Source organism: Heptranchias perlo, chromosome 6 (genome assembly GCF_035084215.1).
Source record: "Heptranchias perlo isolate sHepPer1 chromosome 6, sHepPer1.hap1, whole genome shotgun sequence".
Taxonomy (NCBI): Eukaryota; Metazoa; Chordata; class Chondrichthyes; order Hexanchiformes; family Hexanchidae; genus Heptranchias; species Heptranchias perlo.
Window position 1 is genome coordinate 100,786,555 of NC_090330.1, and position 17,713 is coordinate 100,804,267.

Genomic DNA, 17,713 nt, shown 5'->3' on the forward strand with positions numbered 1-17,713 from the left:
TACTCAGAGAGCCACACCAGACCAGCATTATTGGAGAAAAATGATCAACACGTAAATGTCTTCGACATTACAGTATTGACATTTTATAATTCAGGAGTGCATGAGGAACTGAATTTATCCATTCATATGCAAGATTCGAATAACCCAACTGCCTTGTGCCTTATGGTTTGTGATGACTGAATAAATTGCATTACATTTTAGAACATGCAATCACAGGACTTTTAATAGCACTCTGGGGATCACATTCAGTAATACTGCTCATTTATTAGTTACTTATGAGGTTTACCGTAACCCAAAAATAAGCTATGCCCCCTCACTTTCCCACTGCATATCCCAAGTTTGACATGACCTGTGAATGTCTCAGACCCACGATCCATTTCAATTCATAAGAACGTCTACATTTTATCTTGTGCAATTCTTTTTGGCTGAAACCTTGGAGTAGGGTGGGGGGGAAAGTGAGGGAGGGGTTATACTCGAGTACATCCAGTGTACCATTTTTAAAAAGTAACAGTTGTTGATTATGAATCATTCCAGAGACCCAGCTGCAGTTTTTACAATATACTCTACAAACATACTTATCTCCAAAATAGACAATCCAATTCGGTTTCTGTAAATTGCCAGCTGAAAGAATTTGTTACTGTCTTTCTGAACATGTTTGAATAACACACCACTCAGCCGAAAACCAACACAATGTTAAATTACATCAGGAATTCATGCCTGGCTGTGAAAACTTTGGATTGTCCCAGTAGTCTTTGTTCACTAGCTAATCAAATTATAGATCCTTTACAGAACAATAGATGGCTTGTTTTGTAGTTCCTTATCAGACGCACATGGTCGCTACTGACCACGCTATCTGTATTGCTCAATAAATACTCAAAGACGTAAAAGGCCACCCACGTGATAGAAACAGTTAACATGGATCGCCAGGTTGTTAATTGCCTCTTAGTCTGTTGTGGTTGTTCCAGAATTGTTCCATAAAAGTTTAAATATAGATATGAACAAAATGAAAAATATTGCAGATGCTGGAAATCTGAAAACAAAAACAGAAAACACTGGAGGCATTCAGCAGATCAGGAGGCACCTGTCGAGAAAACACGAGTCAGTTGACATTTCAGCAATAAACCGTTCCTCAGAATGGTTTCTGTATCTGTTTTAAATATAGATATGTCTCAAATCTCGTCAGTATCTACTGTCTATTTGGAAATGAGCACGCTGTCATTATGTGTACTAGTGTGAGAAGGAGAGTTTTAAATTTGCTAATTTAATCTTACTTCTGTATAATAATATTTCTTATTGAGCTCACCACCCCTGTGCTCACTGACCTACATTGGCTCCCAGTCCGGGAACGCCTTGATTTTAAAATTAGCATCTGTGTGTTTAAATCCCTCCATGGCCTCGCCCCTCCCTATCTGTGACCTCCTCTGACCGTAAAACCCTCCAAGATATCCACGTTCCTCCAATTCTGGCCTCTTGCGCACCTCTGATTTCCATCACTCCACTGTTGGCGGCCGTGCCTTCAGCTGCCTGGGCCATACGTTCTGGAATTCCCTCCCTAAACCTCTCCGCCTCTCTCTCTCCTCTTTTATATCGCTCCTTAAAACCTGCCTCTTTGACCAAGCTTTTGGTCACCTGTTCTGATATCTCTATGTGGATCGGTATCAAATTTTGTCTGATAACGCTCCTGTGAAGTACTTTGTGACGTTTTACTAGGTTAAAGCAGCTAGATAAATGCAAATTGTTGTTGTAATGAATTAATAATGGTTTTAGTCTGAGCTACATAGCACTTTAGTGGTGTGGTATTTTGCTAATTGAGAGCCATATCAAGCACGTGGTATTTAGGCCAAATTATTGCAGGTGCACATATCTCAATAGTAAAAGAATTTATTGTTTGCCCTGTGGCAGTTCTATTTCAGATATTTCATACAAGGTCAAGTCTAAGTGCAAAGGAAGTGCAGGCTTTTGCAATAAATGGGAGTAAAAAGTATTGCGAAGATTCCTTTTCAGGCCTCCAAATTCATACCTTTTGTTATAGTAAAATTTTTCTGCACCTCATTTACACACACAATGGCATAAATACAGCCAATACATCTTTGTTTAGAGCCTCTGAATTAACAGTGGCTTTGACTAAAACTCAACTAAGATGATAACTACCCATATTGTGAAACAAAACCAGTACATCTAAGTCAAAACAACTTGCATTCATAGAAGTGTCTTTGGTGCAGAAAAATGTCCCAAAGTGCTTCGCAGAGGCACAAGAGAGAAAGAAAAGAGAATCTGAAACTTATAACAAATCATGTCCAAAAATTCCAAAATAAATAATTTTTTTGCATATATAAAAGTCTGGAATCATCTGGTACCGAGGTCTCACGTACTCACCAGGGAAACCACGGGTAATGTAGATCTGTAAGTAATGAGCTCTGGAGATGACTGCACATTGGTTTAAATTTTCTGAGTCTGCACTGACAAGGTACTCCACACCTACCACCAGTGCGTATTGGAAAATTGCAGACGTGCTCCTCATGATTTTCCATCCATGGAAATTCAGTGGGTGGAAAGTCGTGGGCAATGTGCCTACAATTTTCTGATACACACTGGCAGCAGGCGAGGTGCTACAATATCAGCACAGACCCATAACATTTAAGCTATTGTGTGCGTCTGTTTTGTTCAGCAAAGGGTACAGGTAACCAACATAAATGGTACATACTTCGTTGTGATTACTACAATTAAGAGGTAGGAAGTTCAATTGGTAGAGTGTGGGCGTTCGAAAAAAAAGGATATCAAACTTGCCTAGAAGTTTGCTCACATCAGCAGTATACATGTCCTGCATTATCAGTCAGGTGGGCTATAGATTACCTGAAATGGAGGGGTTAAAAAAGCCAGCCACATTAAAACCTGTATATAATTACAAAAACGCACAGCATTTAAACAGTCTGGGTTGACAACAAGTTCCAGGCGTGTCAAAGTGCCATCTTTTCATGTAGATGTAAGGAGTGTAGAACCAGACATACCCAAAACAGATAGGCATCTAGCACAAGATTCAAGGGCACCAACAAGACTTAAACACTCAACTACACAAATTAGAGACCTCCCAATCTATAATTTCCCTACACCTTCATAAACATGTGAAATAGCCCCAGGGTTCAGGAAACATTCTGAACAAGATACAACAGATGAAAGATAAAAATTACAGGTTAATTTCTGGCTTAAACCTACAATTGAAGGCAAAGTGTTGCATCAACTCCGTGACTTAACATTACATTTCATTGTGTTAAAAAAAAACAGGAGTGCAAACTCATTCGTGCACAGATATTTTAATAGGTTTCAAAACTAATTAAAGTTGCATTCTCCCCCCATTTATAATTAATGGTACTCCTTAGTATAAATGTATTTCAAATTCCATCTAGTTTTATTAAAAAATGTTACAACAATAAAGAACTCCATTCAGGACAATTGGTTCATTAATGGTCCAGACAAAGCCTAGAGAGGTAAAAACATTGTGACGCTAGTGAGAAGGGGCAGTGACCACGGATTGAGAGAACAAGTGGTGCTCAAGGCATTCAAATATCTTTTTATAAAATCATAATTAACTTTTTTTTAAAAAAAACATACAATGGCTATAATTATACAAGTCTATAAATTACATGCAAAATAAAGTACCTGGCGACCAACTTTATGTCGAGGTTCACCTGCGGCATCAATGACTGCGACGAGCGAAAAAGGCAGCAGCAGACAGCTGGAGTGTACTGCGGTGTTTTCACATTGTTGTGCCAGTTTCAGGAGAGCATCAGTCTCACTGTTTACATTTCCAACCGCACCATTCTCCTATCAGACATCTTTAGAAGTGTGGTGGGGAAATCTGCCAGTTCACAAGATCTATGATCCTGCTGCTGGAACAAGGTAAGTTGGGGCAGTTTATATTTCTAAACACAGCCAACAGTTGGAAAAGTGTGTCTACTGTCAGTTGCACGTTCATACTATAAAAATGCCACGGGACAAGTTCTTAAAATATAAAAACAGTGAAATTACAGATTTTGCAGACACCCACTGTTGACTCCTATTGAGCGGTCCCTTGAACGGGCCTGCCTCCCCAATGCTTTGAGCAAAAATACCCTCTCATCAACTGTTTGCATCAGAGTGCGCTGTGTTTCAAGAAAAAAAGTGCTTGGCAAACCATTTTCTGTTGGAAAGAGCCATGTATCATTTTAGACATGACAACATCACACACAACTGTACTTTAGGGAAGGGAGTCTGCCATCCTTTCCCAGTCTGGTCAATATGTGACTTCAGTCCCATCCCAACGTGGTTGACTCTTAACTGCTCTCTGAAGTGGCCTAGCAAGCCACTTAACTGTATAAAACCACTACAAAGAGTAAGAATTAAAAAAACGGACAGACCACACAGCTGCAATCGAAGCATGTAACTGGGGCACAGCAAAGTCACTCCCAGTTCAGTCTATCCTGCAAAGTCCTCCTCTCAAACATCTGGGGACGGGTGCCAAAGTTGGGACAGCTGTCCCACATACTAGTCAACCAACAGCCTGACACATTTATACTCTCAGAATTATATCCATCAGCCAATGTCCCAGACTCCTCCATCATCACCACCCCTGGGTATGTCCTGTCCCACTGGCAGGATATACCCACCAGAGGAGGGGGCAGAGTGGTATACAGTCAGGTAGGAGTGGCCCTGGGAGTCCTTAACATTGACTCCAGGCCTCATGAAGTCTCATGGCTTCAGGTCAAACATGGGCAAGAAAACCTGCTGATTACCACCTACCACCCTCCCTTTTAAGGGAGGGAAGGGGGGGGCATAACCTTAAAATTAGAGCTAGGCCGTCTGGTGGTGATGTCAGAAAGCACATCTTCACACAAAGGGCAGTGGAAATCTGGAACTCGCTTCCCAAAAAGCTGTTGAGGCCAGGGGTCAATTGAAAATTTCAAAACCGAGATTGCTAAATTTTTGTTAGGTAAGGATCTTAAGGATTACGGAACCAAGGCGGGTAGATGGCATGATGATACAGACCAGCCATGATCTAAATGAATGGCAGTACAGGTTCAAGGGGCTGAATGGCCTACTCCTGTTCCTATGTTGCTTCCTTTGTTCCCTCAGCTAATGAATCAATGCTCCATGTTGAACACCACTTGGAGGACGCACTGAGGGTGGCAAGGGCACAGATGAACTCTGGGTGGGGGACCTTAATGTCCATCACTAAGAGTGGCTTGGTAGTATCACCACCACAAAAACTTTCTGTCCAAATTCTGAATCTAGTTCAAAAAAAATTGTTGTGTACTGTGGCCTAATTACCTTAGGAATGCTAGAGTACAGAGACCAAGGTAAATGCAGTAACATTTGCAGTGGGCAACCTTCACATGACATGATCAAACCTCCAGAAATACATCCCAACACAGCTGGCAACCCCACTTCTGATGCTTCACAGCAGCTGTGCTGCATCATTTAATACCACCAAAACTTGCATAATGAGGGGAAGGTAGTGTCAATCTGAGTTTGAACTCTCAGTTGTCCAGCCGAGATTCCTGACAGATTCCAGACCTACTGGAGAGGAACTTATTTCTGGTTTAGCCTCTCATTTCTGTATGCACCTGAAAAGGCACCATTGCTATGTCCAGTAACATGGATTAATTTGCACACCTTCACCATGGTGTAAATTTGGGAAACATCCAACACTAGTGTTAAAAAGCCATTGTTAAAAGTCTGAATTATTCAGAATTACCTTTGGAGGTTGACATCCCCACCAGATGCAGTTTCACTTTTGAGTGATATTGTCCGGGAAATTCCTCCGAATTACTCCCACTCTGCCGGCGGCTGCATTTCCGGCAAAGTAACGCCGCCAGAACGGGAGCTGCTCTAAAGAATTTCCCGGCCACTGTGTTGCTGAGCTAGTGATTTCACTCCGAGTACTTCTGCCATGGCGCCTCACTCTACGAGCCCGTTACCTCTGCTGCTCCTTTTCCTCTTCCATTATTATGTAGAACAGAGGTGTTTCCATTGGGAAGGCCATTCCATCTGCATAGTCCTTCTAAACGTGGCAGGGCTCCAAAAAATTTCAGGTGCAAGTCTCAGTAAGAAAACATCAAAGCAAATTTTGGAAGAAAATTGCTATCCAGAAATCTCAGGATATCCATCAGGTGACTTCGGGCCGTGCTGCACCTAAATCTTTGGGCGTAGATCTACACCAGCGTATTATTTGCGTAAATCCAAGAAACTTGCACGAGCTGGTCTTTTGCATGGGGACAGAGCTATGTAAATGAGTGACAAAGGGTTTGCTGGACGTATCTCGGAAGCAGAGCAAACGATTGAGGAAACTCACGCGCCAATGTTTCGGCATAAAACCAGCGTAGATCAGTTACGTGCAAATTTCCTCAGAAAAAAACCCGTTGCAACGCCGCGCTTACATCATCGTTACACTGAAACTTTTCAGGAAATTCTGGGCCCATGCCTCAGCCATAGAGTTAGAAGAGTATCCCTTACTCCACTAGATAGCATTTTTCCACAAAAGCTATTCTTTGGCTTGGGTGAGATTTCAAATTTTGAGAGAGTTAGGGGGAGTTTTCTGCGATAAGCCTATGCCTGTTAGGAACTAGGTTGAGACTCTCCCGACTTATTTTACACAGGACTCCTTACAGCTAGCAGACAAGATCCCATCAATCTGGGATGGATTCAAATCCAGGTCTTAAGAGGTGAAAGGCAGGGTGTGCAATGCAGCACTTCATCATTCCTGCCTAACACTTTTCAGTGGAGGACAGGTAAATAGAATGACCACAGCAAAATACAGTCTTGAAATGGACATTCCTTTTAGCTGAGAATCCCCAGCAATTGGCACTTTTTTTTTGCAAAATGTCGGTATTACAAACAAAAATATTTAAAGATCTACAGGAATGGTTGTGGACTGGTGATTTCTTTTTTTTAGGACCTTCATTATAAACCACACACACAGACTTGGCTGTGTATAAAATAACACGATCCAGCATTTACTTGTGTGGTCTTATTTCTTTCCCTCCTCTTTCTACCCCCTTCTTGACGCTTGATGAGGTACAGTCTCATAGGTGGTGTTGGTCCTCCAGTACCTCAACCACGTGCGTGTTCTTCATGTGTCAGCCTTAGCAGTGAGCGTCAACAGGAGTGTTATAAAGCAGTGACACATCAAAAAAATTGTTCTGTGAATTATAAATGCGATTTCATTTCGAGGATTTCATTTCCACATCGTTCACCTGAGGAAGGAGGTAACCTCCGAAAGCTTGTGAATTTAAAATAAAATTGCTGGACTATAACTTGGTGTTGTAAAATTGTTTACAAACATCAAAAAAAGACTGAGATGACTCTATGAACAGGAACTAGATTGATTCCTAAGATGAGAGGGTTGTCCTACGAGGAGAGATTGAGTTGAATGGGCCTACGTTCTCTGGAGTTTAGAAGAATGAGAGGTGATCTCATTGAAATGTATAAAATTCTGAGCAGGCTTGACAGGGTAGATGCTGAGAGACTGTTTCCCTTGGCTGGAGAGTCTAGAACTAGGGGTCACAGTTTCAAGATAAGGGACCAAGATGAGGAAAAATTTCTTTACTCAGAGGGTTGTGAATCTTAGGAATTCTCTACACTAGAGGGCTGTGGATGCTCAGTCTTGGAGTATATTAAAGACTGAGATCGATAGACTTTTGGACACTTTTGAATCAAGGGATATGGGGATAGGGCGGGAAAGTGGAGTTGGGGTAGAAGATCAGCCATGATCTGATTGAATGGCAGAGCAGGCTCGAGGGGCCATATGGGCTACTCCTGTTCCTATTTCTTATGTTCCTATGTAGGGTGTGAAACCCCAGCAATTTTATTAAAGGAAAATGTTGCCGGTAGGTGGGAGAAAGAGGGAGGAAGTACCCTAAAAGAGAAGTGACCTTCCTGCAGTACTGTTATTAGAACATAGGAACAGGAGTAGGCCATACAGCCCTCAAGCCTGTTCCGCCATCCAATTAGATCATGGTTGATCTGTATCTTAACTCCATTTACCCACCTTGGTTCCGTAACCCTCAATACCCTTGCCCAACAAAAATCTATCAATTTCAGTTTTGAAATTTTTAATTGGCCCCCAGCCTCAAGAGCTTTTTGGGAGGAAGAGAGTTCCAGATTTCCACTCCCCTTTGTGTGAAGAAGTGCTTCCTGACATCACCCCTGAACAGCCTAGCTCTAATTTTATTATGCCCCCTTGTCCTGGACTCTCCAACCAGAGGAAACTTTCTCTCTATCTAACCTATCAAATCCTTTAATCATCTTAAACACCTCAATTAGATCACCCTTTGATCTTCTGTAGTCGAAGAAATACTAGCCTAGTCTATGCAATTTTATTATTTTTAAAAAGTTAATGACATTTCAGTAGAAGTCACTATGAGAGATAACAAGCAGTCTCACAGAGGAGGTCATGTCACCCAAGTAATTGGGTCTTTTCTGGCCAGGAGACTTGGCTGTAACCAGCCAGCAAGGCAGGATCAGCATATTTCCTGCTCCTGAATGCTGATCTCAAGACTCGGTCAAAAGTTCAGGAACCAGCAAGGTGCAACAGGAGCTGTCTACTGATCGGGCAATAGATCAATATGATATTGCTTTTACTTTTACTCTGTGCTCAGCTCAGCACTTAAGCTAGGAGAACACAGACTCAACATCCAGCACTATGATTTGGAGCAGTCGAATACTCTCAAAACAAGCCCCAGAAAAACGGTGGCCTCTCTGTCCTCGGTCTCCTACACTGTTCCAATGAAGCTCAAGGACCAGTACCTCATCTTTCGATTAGGCAATTTACAACCTTCCAGCCTCAACACTTATTTCAACAACTTTAGATCATAACCACTGCTCCCATTTTCTCAGACAGCAAGCACTGGTAACTGTTCTGCTGTTGCCATAAACATCACCTTTAATATCCTGTTACCACCACCTTTTGCCTTGCACCATCATCCCTTTTGTCATTTAATCACTGCTGCCCTCCACCCTACCACAGATCTTCCCTCCCATCCACACCCCACCCCGCCCCACTTTCCCAAGCTCTGAACTTGCTTATAAACTATTAAATCTCTAAGTTCTTCCAGTTCTGATGAAAGGTCATCGACCTGAAACGTTAACTCTGTTTCTCTCTCAACAGATGCTGCCTGACCTGCCGAGTGTTTGCAACATTTTCTGTTTTTATACCAGAAAAACGCACTAGTTGTATTCATCTAGCTACACGGCATGTCTGCTAGAGTGTTAGAAAATAAGACGCATGCTTTCCAAATGGTTCAGTTGGTGCTAGATTCACACAGATCAAGACGGTCCCAGTTTGATCCTTGGTTTATGTTGAGTTAGCTGATCTCAGCTTCAATGGTAAGGGATGAATCACCAGAGATACTCTAGATAGCTATCCAATGTACAATTACCACCCAGAAAACTATATTCAAACATGAATTGCCATTTTTAAGAGGGAAGAGGTAAGAGGAGGAAGAAAAAAAATGAAACAGGGCTCTTGGATGAGTTTAGGTTTAACTTTTAGCCTCAGAAACAGCCAGATACCAGTTTAATATTCACAAATACAATTTTGGGAGCCTTCCCAGGAATCATTACTTGAATACAAAATACTTATAAAGAAAAACAATAACCCAGAGCATAAGTGGGAAAAATGCAGGTCTGCACTACTGAAGGAATATATAGTACAGGATATGCCTCATCTTGAGAGTCCCATATTTACCACCTTTTGGTTAGAGAAGTTACCAGGTCATATTCGAACAGAAATTGATAGCCAAGTTCCGCACCCATGAGGACGGCCTCAACCGGGATCTTGGGTTCATGTCACGCTACACGTAACCCCACCAGCGAAAAAAAGTTATCTGTTTTTAACACAACGGGTCATTCTCTGTCTTTCTCTTCCTTTCGGATGTTTCTCTCCCTCTCTCTCTGTTTTGTGTTCTGGCCGTTTGTGTATTCGGTGGTCCTGTAGGTAACATCACTCTGTCTGAACACATTGATTGCCTTGACAACGGGCAGTTGGAAAGATTATCTGTAATCACCAGGTATTGTTCTCTGACTATAAATGCGGTAACCTTCCATGGAATCCCACACTCGCTCACCTGACGAAGGAGAAAGCCTCCGAAAGCTTGTGATTTTCAAATAAAACAGTTGGATTATAACCTGGTGTTGTAAGATTCCTTATATATTAAAAAGAAAAACAAGTACCTTTTCTGTAACTGGGAAGAGTAGAAGAATTGAACAGACGGGTCTTGGCACCAAACTGAGGAGTTCAGGATCCATTCCAAAGACATCGCCAAACTGCCAGCTGGGCAGCAATCCCAGTTGCTGCATGAACTGGTGGAAAAATGCCTCAAGTCAGTTCAACAGGTATATTCATCATGCATACAATTAAATTCACTGAATAGAATGAAACCCACATGGATTAGAATATGCTGAAAGACCCCATAATTGCTTTAGGAAAGAAAGACTTGCATGTACATGGCGCCTTTCACAACCTCAGACATCACAAAGCACTTTACAGCCAATTAAGTAACTTGGAAGTGTTGTCACTGTTGTAATGTAGGGGACGCAGCAGCCAACTTGCAGACAGCAAGGTCCCACAAACAGCAGTGTGATAATGATCAAATAATCTGATTATGCCTAGATTATGTGCTCAAGTCTCTGGACTGGGACTTGAACCCACAACCCTCTGACTCCAAAGAGCTGGCACAAGCACGATGGGCCCAAGGGCCTCCTTCTGTCTGTGTCACACTATGACTCAGAGGCAAGCGTGCTACCACCGAGCCACAGCTGACACTTTATTATTCTTGGACATTTACCTGAAAAGGGCAGCTGTACAAGTAATGATGTACGTCCTCTACCCTAGGCAGCCATTTCTACCTTGTTTTCTGAGGCGAAGTTAACAAATATGACAATCGTTAGCTATCTTTTGCTTCCAGCATCCCCTAATTTTTTTTTAAAGCTTCAAAAAAAAATTGTTTAAAGAAATTACTCCTGGCACTATCTTTTGAGATTAATGTTTAAGGATAAGGAATATTTCTTTGAGCAATTCTGCCTTGTTTTTAGCTAAATGTTCTCATCTGTTTCAGTCCCTGCAGCAAAAAACCTTTTGCACTGTTATTCCAAGAGGATGTGACTGTACTCTTCTTTCTCCAGCCTCCCTCGCCCAGCCTGCGAAAACATCTGATTTGACAGATTAACATCGCCACCTAGTGTGAAAGCAGAGCTGTTCGATTCCCTTCGCAAACAAAAACATTTGTGCTGCAGACATTATCAAAGACTTCCATTTTGCAATTTTTAAATTTGCAAAAATGCCCTTAGTATCCCTTTAAAAAAAAGACGTGTACACTACTTTTTTGAATATTGTTTAGATCACAATCACTGGTGACAAAGGATGATGGAGTGCCAGGAAATCCTCAAACCTACCAATGCAAGGAATGCCCAATTAGTAAGAACATGCAGAACTGGAAGGCAGAACTCAAAAGGAATGCAAAGCCATTTTGGGTCCACAGTCTCAACCAATGTGATGAAGTTTTCATAGGACTGCAATTATTTTAAAATCACAAAATTCATTCTAAGCTTCCCAAATATAATTGTATTTAATATTAATAGATAATAAACAAACCTAGGTCAGTCAAAAAACGAGTCAACTGTCTTCACTCCTCCCCCCTCTCTCAACTCTTTCCGCCCCAAAAGGCATTCACCCAAAAATCTAAGAGTTCAATGTAGAAAGGAGCAACAATTTATCAGAACGCAATGAGCCAACCGTGCAAGATCGCTACTTACTTGGGCAGGAACTATGATGTTCCACTGACCCGACTGTCACAAAACTATCTTCCCCCATGCCCCCCCTCACAAAAGTGCAGTCCCCATCATGTGTACAACCGATGAACTGTCAAAATTGTAAAGAATTAACTAAATATATATTTTTTTCCCAAATTATTTCTCCTGAAAAGTTTAACACAGGTTTTATGAAACAATTGGTGGAAAACTCCAACTTGACTTTGGCTGGTGTTCACTCAGAGCCAACCTCAACAACTGCTCTAGAATAGTCTCCTCTGTCCCCCAGTGAGATTTGGAGAATTCAGTTTAAAAACAAAAAATATATTTTTAAATGAATTTTTAAAAATCAGAAGAAATCCATAAGTAAATCAATGGTTTCTAACAGTTTAAATAGGGTTCTCATCATCAGCTCACCTTGGACTATTTGGACACCGCACTTTAGGAAAGATGTGAAGGCCTTAGAGAGGGTGCAGAAGAGATTTACTAGAATGATTCCGGGGATGAGGGACTTTAGTTACGTGGATAGACTGGAGAAGCTGGGGTTGTTCTCCTTGAAACAGAGACGGTTGCGAGGAGATTTGATAGAGGTATTCAAAATCATGAAGGGTCTGGACAGAGTGGATAGAGAGAAACTGTTCCCATTGGCGGAAGGGTCAAGAACCAGAGGATATAGATTTAAGGTGATTGGCAAAATAACCAAAGGCGATATGAGGAAAAACTTTTTTTTTTAAAAATGCAGCGAGTGGTTCGGATCTGGAATGCACTGCCTGAGGGGGTGGTGGAGGCAGATTCAATGATGGCCTTCAAAAGGGAACTGGATAAGTACATGAAAGGAAAAAATATACAGGGCTAAGGGGAAAGAGCAGGGGAGTGGGATTAGCTGGATTGCTCTTGCATAGAGCCAGTGCAGACTTGATAGGCCAAATGGCCTCCTTCTGTGCTGTAACCTTTCTATAAGAATCACAGCCAAAAGCCAAACTTTAACTCAATAGCATTTTACATAGTGGGATTCATTGTGAGCATAAAGACCAACAAATCTTTTCCTGTTTTTGTTTTTTTAAGACCACATCACGAGTCAGGAATTTGCTGAGTATAAAGCATCGGAGGCAATGGTTCTCCATATGCAGGACACTTTCATCTGTTGACCTAATGTGCTACATCCACAGGAATGTGCTGACCTTACAGTCTGAGCTGAATGCCTGGGACGCAGGAGAATTTCATTACAAGTTATAATTCCCATTCCATACTGCTGCTATCAGCTGTGAAATCATTGTGCTCTTAGTACGATTTTCACGTTTTGGGATTTTCGTTTTAACTTTTCCTTCACGGAAAGAATTTGGCATTGGGTTAGTTTGAGAATTGAGTTTTTAAAAAGGGGGACGGGGCAGTTCCAGATCTAGGACCCAGAGCGAGAAGATAAAATGTAGGTCATCGGTCTTTGCAATTACAAGTTGTCTAGATAGAAAGGTAACGCCAAAAGCAATTAAGTTAGCCTATGAAAGGGGCTGGCTGCACGGTTTATTATTTATCCCTCCCCCCATTTTTGAGGACCGAAGAGAGATTGAGTGAACCAGTTCCATTTATAGCTGTTACTCTGTAGGTTCAGTTACTGCCTGTAAAATAAAGCAGGTTACAATTCATATCTGGCCTTGTCTCACTAAATGTTTCTCAGTTTGCCTTGAGAAGGATTGGAGAAATGTATGAGAGACATGTGAAGGCTTTTGAAGAACAGGAGCAAGATGGAAAGAGTTTCAGCATGCAATGGTACTGTAATTGAAGGATCTGCCACCCATGGTAGGTGTGGGGGAAGAAGTAACATGCAATAAATCAGAGTCCAAAGGGCAGAGGCTATACGTTGGGGTTTAAGACGGGATATTATATAAGTAAGATGAAGCAAGACTATGGAGCGATGAGTTATAGATATCCAGTGGTTTTCGGATTGGCAGTTGGTGGAGTCAGTGAGGACAGGGTTGATGGGTCTGCAGAACTTTGTGTGAGATAGGATATGGGCTGAAGAATTACAAATTAATTGGAGTTTGCACTGGGTAGAACTAGAGAGACAACCACAGAAAGCATCAGAGAAATCAAGGATGAGGTGCTCAGTGGTGGGAGGCAAATGACGTTACGTAGTTGGAAGTAAGCTATCTTGGTTATGGACGGGATGTGGGGCTTGAAGCTGATTCCTGGGTCAAGAAGGACACCAACATTGCACACCATCAGGTTCAGTCTGAGGCAACAGCTGAGTTGTGATGGCTCTTCAGTCTTGCTGATATTCAGCTGAAGAAATTCTGGCTCATCCAGGATTTGGATGTTAAATAGACAGCTGGACACCATGACAACAAACTTAGAACCAAGACTACGTAGCACAGAGATGTCTTCAATATATATTTGTAGAAGTTGAACCCCAAGTTTTTGATGTTGGCAAGGAAAATGAGAGGTCCAAGCAAAGGCAACTGTGTGAGATGAGAGAAGAAATGCTTACTCCAGCACCATCACTGGCACAAGGGTGTAAATACATTGCAACAAGTTTACATGGGCAATTTCCATTATAAATGTGGACACTGGAATTTAGAATCGAAATATAAAAATGAGGATAGAAAGAATTACTTTAAAATGGAGAATTACATCTGCATGCCTTAGAGCGAATTATACCCACCCTCTCACCTGGAGACTACATTTGGTCTTGACTCCCTGTGTGCAATGCCACATCAGATTTACTGGTATATTAAATAAATAAAAAGCTGAATAAATAGGGTAAATGTAAAAAAACAGTAAGGTGCTGCCTGACCTGGAATGCTAGAACATTCACAAAACGATGTTTTGAGTTGGAAGCATACTTAGTGGCCGGCAGTCATGATACAGAGATTATTGAAACCCAGTTCATTCCAGAAAATGAGAGCAAATTCAACATTAGAGGATACAAATGGTCAAAGTACCAATGGCAAATAAGGCAAAGGAGATAACTTTACATGGCTGGGATAGCTTAGAAGTGAGGAAACATCAACTGATGCAGAGGTAGAACATAAAATGAAATAATCTGTCACAAATTTGTATGATTACAAACTCACAGGGCAAGATATGAAGGAAGCTAGCAATCTCCATGAAAAATAAGAAAGGTGGGTACTGCCAATAATATGATTCCTCGCAGGTAGCAAATAAATCACATTGAAACTATTGATTAACTACAGACAGGGTTAAGACACTATAATAACACTAGAAGAAAAGCATCAAGCCATCTGAACCACAAGATTAAATTTCAACTTTAAAAATGACTCGCTCATGCATTATTGTCTATATCGGGTATGGGGCAGCTTATTTCAATTTTGATTCCCCCTTCTCCTCTCTCCCAATTTGATGACAGGAACCTTGGTGAGTGTTGATAGCCATGATACTCAATATAGTTGATGTACGTTGATGTTCTCATTGTAAGATGGAGAAGTATCAAATGTTAAACTTTTATAGTGTTAGTCAAATTATATATTTTTGGGGATTTAAAAAAAATTACAAACTTTGTCTTTGCAGCACAAAAACATTGAAAACAGAAAGTATGTGACTGCAGACAAAAGTGGGCTTTCTCCAAAAATCTGCAAGACAAAGTTGCTCAAAAACTCCCTATGCTCAGCAAGTTTATCCAGCAGTAATTGAATTACACAGTCCCAGGATTGATCTATGGTTAACTAATCTCACCAAGTGGAGGCAATTAGAGCACTACAATTGGCTTCAAAGTCCCCGGGTGAAGGACATAAAAATTCCCACTCCTGGTCGCTGACCAGGAACCCCTGCTAGAAGTGCATGTGTGGAGATCAGAGGACAAGCTGTAATTACTCCTTCTGTAGCAAATAGTCAGCCAACAATCACCATCAGGGCTCACATGTGACTAATGGCCATCTGAATAAAGTACCTGAGATGACTGGCACACAACTCAGGTCAGAGATAACGCTGTCAGAAGAGGAGAAAATTGGCAAAAAAAAAATACACATTTCAAAACAGGGTCCACAAAAAACTCCATCATTTCTGTGAATCTCCTTAAATTAACTCTCAAGCAAAGCATTTAATGCAGATATGCACAATAGACAAACTGCAGGACAAAGCCACCATGGCAGACACTCTTACTAATCCCCCTCCAGTATTGTTCCCTTTAGAGAGAGAATGCTAGAAAGAGAGATAAATCCACAATGTCCCATGTGAGCTCATAAAATTTAAGTGATTTGGTATTAGTAAATTTTAAGCTACTTTGCAAGGTTATATTTGTCCTGCATCCCATTATTAAAACTGACTCTTTATTAACATGTTTAAAGTCGCATTCCAATTCTCAAACACACCTACAATACAGCACTATAATACTCTGAAGTGTGGGAGAAAAAGAAAAATCCTAAAGTGAGAGGAGAGCAATAGGACACTTGTTCACATCCAATATCTCATGCTGAATTCCTAGTTCAACTCTATGGTCTTAGAGAAGGCAAGTAGATACTGTAGGTTATGAGGTGTAAAAAAAAATCAACTGATTCACCAGACCTGACGATGAGGATCAATCACCCATTTTTCACTTTAACAACAAGAATACAAAATAGTCCTTTGGGTCAAAGCAGCAACACCATTATTTTTGCATAAACCCCTGATGCAGGAAGACACTCCCCCTTCTAGTTGTGAATGTCTGCTAAGTACATGCTGATACATTATAAATGCAGTTTAACAGCAACATCAGGAACCACCTTTGGCCAATGCTACCTATCTCCCAAGGTAATGAGAGATGTCAATGCAGGGAAATCATTGTGTAACCTATAAGGTGGGTGCAGAAATTTAAAAAACACAACACCTTCATGAAAGAGTGCTTGGGAAATCTTTTGTCAATTGCATTAGCAGGCACCATAAGATAATGTCACATTAGAATGCATTATACAAGACAAAAAATGACATACAGCTCTTCACTCTCCACTAAGGTTTGTTACTTTTTCCTGACGGACAGTGCCCTACAATCTGATGCCTGGCCAAATAACAGCACAAATGGGTTAACTGAACAGTGAACATTCCGTCCTGTAGAAGGTACAGAGTTGCTAAGTGGAAAACACTACAACATCACCACTCTCTAAGCAACATTGTTACTGCAGCAAACCAAAAATGAAAGGACGCCTCAGCATTTTCCACAATGGCGAAGTTTCCCTGTGATAGGATTGTGGCAAATCGACTGGAAACTTCCACTCAAAACCTGGGCTATGTGGAAATTCCTGCAATGTAAACCACAACCAAAAAAAAAAAAAAATCTTTTAAAAAATACCAATTGAATTCAACAACAATCCCACCATTACACAATGAAGACAAAAAAAACACACAAACAGACATAGGCCTCCAAGTGCAAGTCCTCCAGGACTGATTGGCAGGGATTTGAGCAGCACCACTAGTCTGTCTGTCTGTCTCACTCTGCAGCCCCAGCAACTCACCTGGTTCATAACCTGGAAAAATAAAAGAAGAAGAAGAAGAAGAACAGATCAATCAGCATGAAAGAGAATTGGGGAATGTGCAATGCATTTTAACAATAAAAAAAAAATTCCAACAGCCCATTTTTTTTTTAAAAAAACACAAAATTCATACATCAGGATTGGCTTCCAGTGGTAACCAGCGCGGGCAGTCCATTGCTCGGTGTGGATGGAGTGATTGCCAGGGCCCCTCTATCACTCTGCTTCTCCCTCCTTTCACCCCCAACAAACCCCCTCCTTTCCGCCTGGTGCAACGTGACCTTTTCGAAGACAATCCTTGCAACTTGGACTGCTGGACTGGAGTAGTGTGGGGGGCGGCGGCGGGGGGGGATCCAGATAGTCAGCAGGAAATTAAAAGCCAGCGCACCATCTGATTGAGTATTTAAACAACGCGCGCGAGAATTAATTATTAACAGAGGGAAAAAGAATCAAGTGGCGGTTTTATCTCTCACTGC

At 41.3% G+C, this 17,713-nt stretch overlaps 1 protein-coding gene across 1 annotated transcript in view; it reads right to left on the minus strand.

Moving 5' to 3' along the window:
• Positions 1 to 17,524, minus strand: part of uchl3 (ubiquitin carboxyl-terminal esterase L3 (ubiquitin thiolesterase)) — a 43,112-nt gene extending 25,588 nt beyond the window's left edge. The window contains exons 1-3 of the mRNA XM_067986530.1: positions 17,374 to 17,524; positions 17,223 to 17,234; positions 10,207 to 10,335 (exon numbers count right to left, since the gene is read on the minus strand). Of these exons, the coding sequence (XP_067842631.1) occupies positions 10,207 to 10,335; positions 17,223 to 17,234; positions 17,374 to 17,415 (183 nt within the window). The 5' untranslated portion in view covers positions 17,416 to 17,524. The remainder of the gene's footprint in view (positions 1 to 10,206; positions 10,336 to 17,222; positions 17,235 to 17,373) is intronic.
• Positions 17,525 to 17,713: the final 189 nt, after the last annotated feature.